Source organism: Phoenix dactylifera, chromosome 3, assembly GCF_051530095.1.
Source record: "Phoenix dactylifera cultivar Ajwa chromosome 3, Ajwa_hap1_PhDact_Kaust_v1.1, whole genome shotgun sequence".
In the NCBI taxonomy this organism is placed as follows: domain Eukaryota; kingdom Viridiplantae; phylum Streptophyta; class Magnoliopsida; order Arecales; family Arecaceae; genus Phoenix; species Phoenix dactylifera.
The window spans coordinates 31,136,882-31,138,872 of NC_143192.1; the positions used below are offsets into that span (position 1 = coordinate 31,136,882).

Sequence of the window (1,991 nt, forward strand, 5' to 3'; positions counted from 1 at the left end):
AGGTGCACTATGGTATAAACAGAGGTCACATGCAATCATCATATAGCCTGCCCTAAAAGTTGTAGGTGTGTGACTTTTGAAACATTGAACACTTTTCGACCGTACATTATAATTGCTGGTTTTGTTAATTTTATATTGCTGCATTATCACCACATTCTCATCCATATGATGGTGATTTCTGTGGTGGGCTCATATAACATTCTGCAACTCAAACTAAGTCCCAGTTCCTGATTCTTCTTTGTACTTGTATCCACAATATCTGAACCAATTTAGTGTTTGTTTATCTTTGCTCTGTGAGACATCATGTCCTGATATAAATGTTGCAGATTCAAGAGGGGCGAACTACTACAACAAATTGTCCTATGATTCGAGGTAGTCGTTAAGAACTTCTATTGTTACGTATGCCAGGCTATGGAGACAGTTGTAGTTCAAAGTTTTGTGACTGCATCTTTTTTTTAGTAGATGGTGGTTTCAAAAAAAATTCAATATCAAGAAAACTTGGCAAGTTGCTTTTTCGGACACCATAGTCTTTTTTGTGGCCCTTTATTTAGTATAAATTTATTATTTAACCAAATATTGATTCTTTTTTGTGCATACCAGGTAACAATATGCCCCAAGGAAGACGATTTAGAGATGTGGAGTTCCAGCATTCTCAGGTGGGATCTACTTCTGAGCAGTCCCTGCAGTCCCAGCAGCCATGTGAGCACCAGCAGCACGAGTCAGGATCTCAGCACGAGCCTCCTGCTGATTGTCCGGAGGATGAGCTCCGGATCCAGGGTAATTCGATTTAAAGTTCATATTTTATGTTCATATTTGTCTTCAACTTTTTAAGACTTTTTAATTTTAATAGATGGACAAGGGACGGTGAGGACGAGACGGGGACCCACTCAAGCAAAGGATGTGTGGAAGCTTCCTCCGGGTGAGAAGATCATCATCCGATGCAACGAATTGGGGCAGCCCATCAATAGAGCTGGAAGTCTTCTATCAAGCTTTTTAGGATCGGTTGCACGCAAGGGTCAGCTGTGTCCGCTCAACTATACGAAGTGGAATGACATGCTTCCTTCGTATAAGGTTGAGCTTCTTAGACTTATACAGGTAATGAATTGAATTTGTTCTTTTTAATTTGACCCCTCCTGTGTGTTAATTTGCTTACTACCATAATATTACTTTTGAGGTTCTATATTATTATAACATTCTGTATCTTGTTGTAGGGTAAGTTTGTACTCCCTCCAGAGAGCCATGATTGGGTGCTAAAGTCTCTCAACCGCAAATGGAAAGAATATAAAGCAAAATTGAAGACGGACTTCAAGCACGAGGGTATGACAGAGGAGGAGGTTGCTCGTGTGACTCCTCCTGATGTATACCCTCAGCAGTAGAGGGAGCTTGTTCACTACTGGTTTTCTGAAAAAGGACAGGTCACGTATATTGTTTCAATATTTTATATTATATTTATTATTAATATAGATTGCAAATATATACATTGAACCATATTATACTGTGTGCTTTTATTTTGGCAGACATATTCTAATATTGGCAGAGCTGCACGAGCATCTCAAGCAGTTCCTCATACTTCAGGCTCGAAGAGTTATGCGAGACGTAGAAATGAATTTGTAAGTTCTTTTGAAACTATTTGAAATTTTACTGACATATAGCACGTATCATAATATATAGTTTGCCAATATACTTTCCGTATGTGTAGATGGTGGAGCATGGAAGGAGCCTGGTGAGGTAGAGTTTTATAAGATGACCCACACCCACCGAGATGGCAGCTTTGTCCGGGACGAGTCGAGAAATATAGTTGTATGTATTATGTATTTATTTTTTATTTGATCACAATTTTTTTATTAATTTTACTTTTTTTAAAATATTAATGTGACTGTTTTTTTTTTTGAGAGAGATATAGGAAAGAGCTACAAATCTTATTTCAGAGCGTGTCGAGGAGTCATCATCATCCGATGCGGCCAGTCGCGTCGAGGCTCAGGTGTATGCTG

At 38.8% G+C, this 1,991-nt stretch overlaps 1 protein-coding gene across 1 annotated transcript; it reads left to right on the top strand.

The window, feature by feature from the left end:
* The first annotated feature begins 585 nt into the window (after nucleotides 1-585).
* On the top strand, nucleotides 586-1,621 carry LOC149768039 (uncharacterized). Its single transcript, XM_089929970.1, has 4 exons — nucleotides 586-777; nucleotides 851-1,095; nucleotides 1,212-1,415; nucleotides 1,518-1,621. The coding sequence occupies exons 1-3, from the start codon at nucleotides 609-611 to the stop codon at nucleotides 1,374-1,376; spliced, it is 579 nt and encodes a 192-aa protein (XP_089786096.1). The 5' UTR covers nucleotides 586-608; the 3' UTR covers nucleotides 1,377-1,415; nucleotides 1,518-1,621.
* Nucleotides 1,622-1,991: the final 370 nt, after the last annotated feature.

What these genes read in the sequence shown, in the direction of transcription:
- LOC149768039 (XM_089929970.1), top strand. Translation starts at nt 609, where the DNA reads ATGCCCCAAGGAAGACGATTTAGAGATGTGGAGTTCCAGCATTCTCAG. An exon ending in GGATGAGCTCCGGATCCAGG is followed by an intron (nt 778 to 850) that starts GTAATTCGATTT and finishes TAATTTTAATAG; the next exon opens with ATGGACAAGGGACGGTGAGG. An exon ending in AGCTTCTTAGACTTATACAG is followed by an intron (nt 1,096 to 1,211) that starts GTAATGAATTGA and finishes ATCTTGTTGTAG; the next exon opens with GGTAAGTTTGTACTCCCTCC.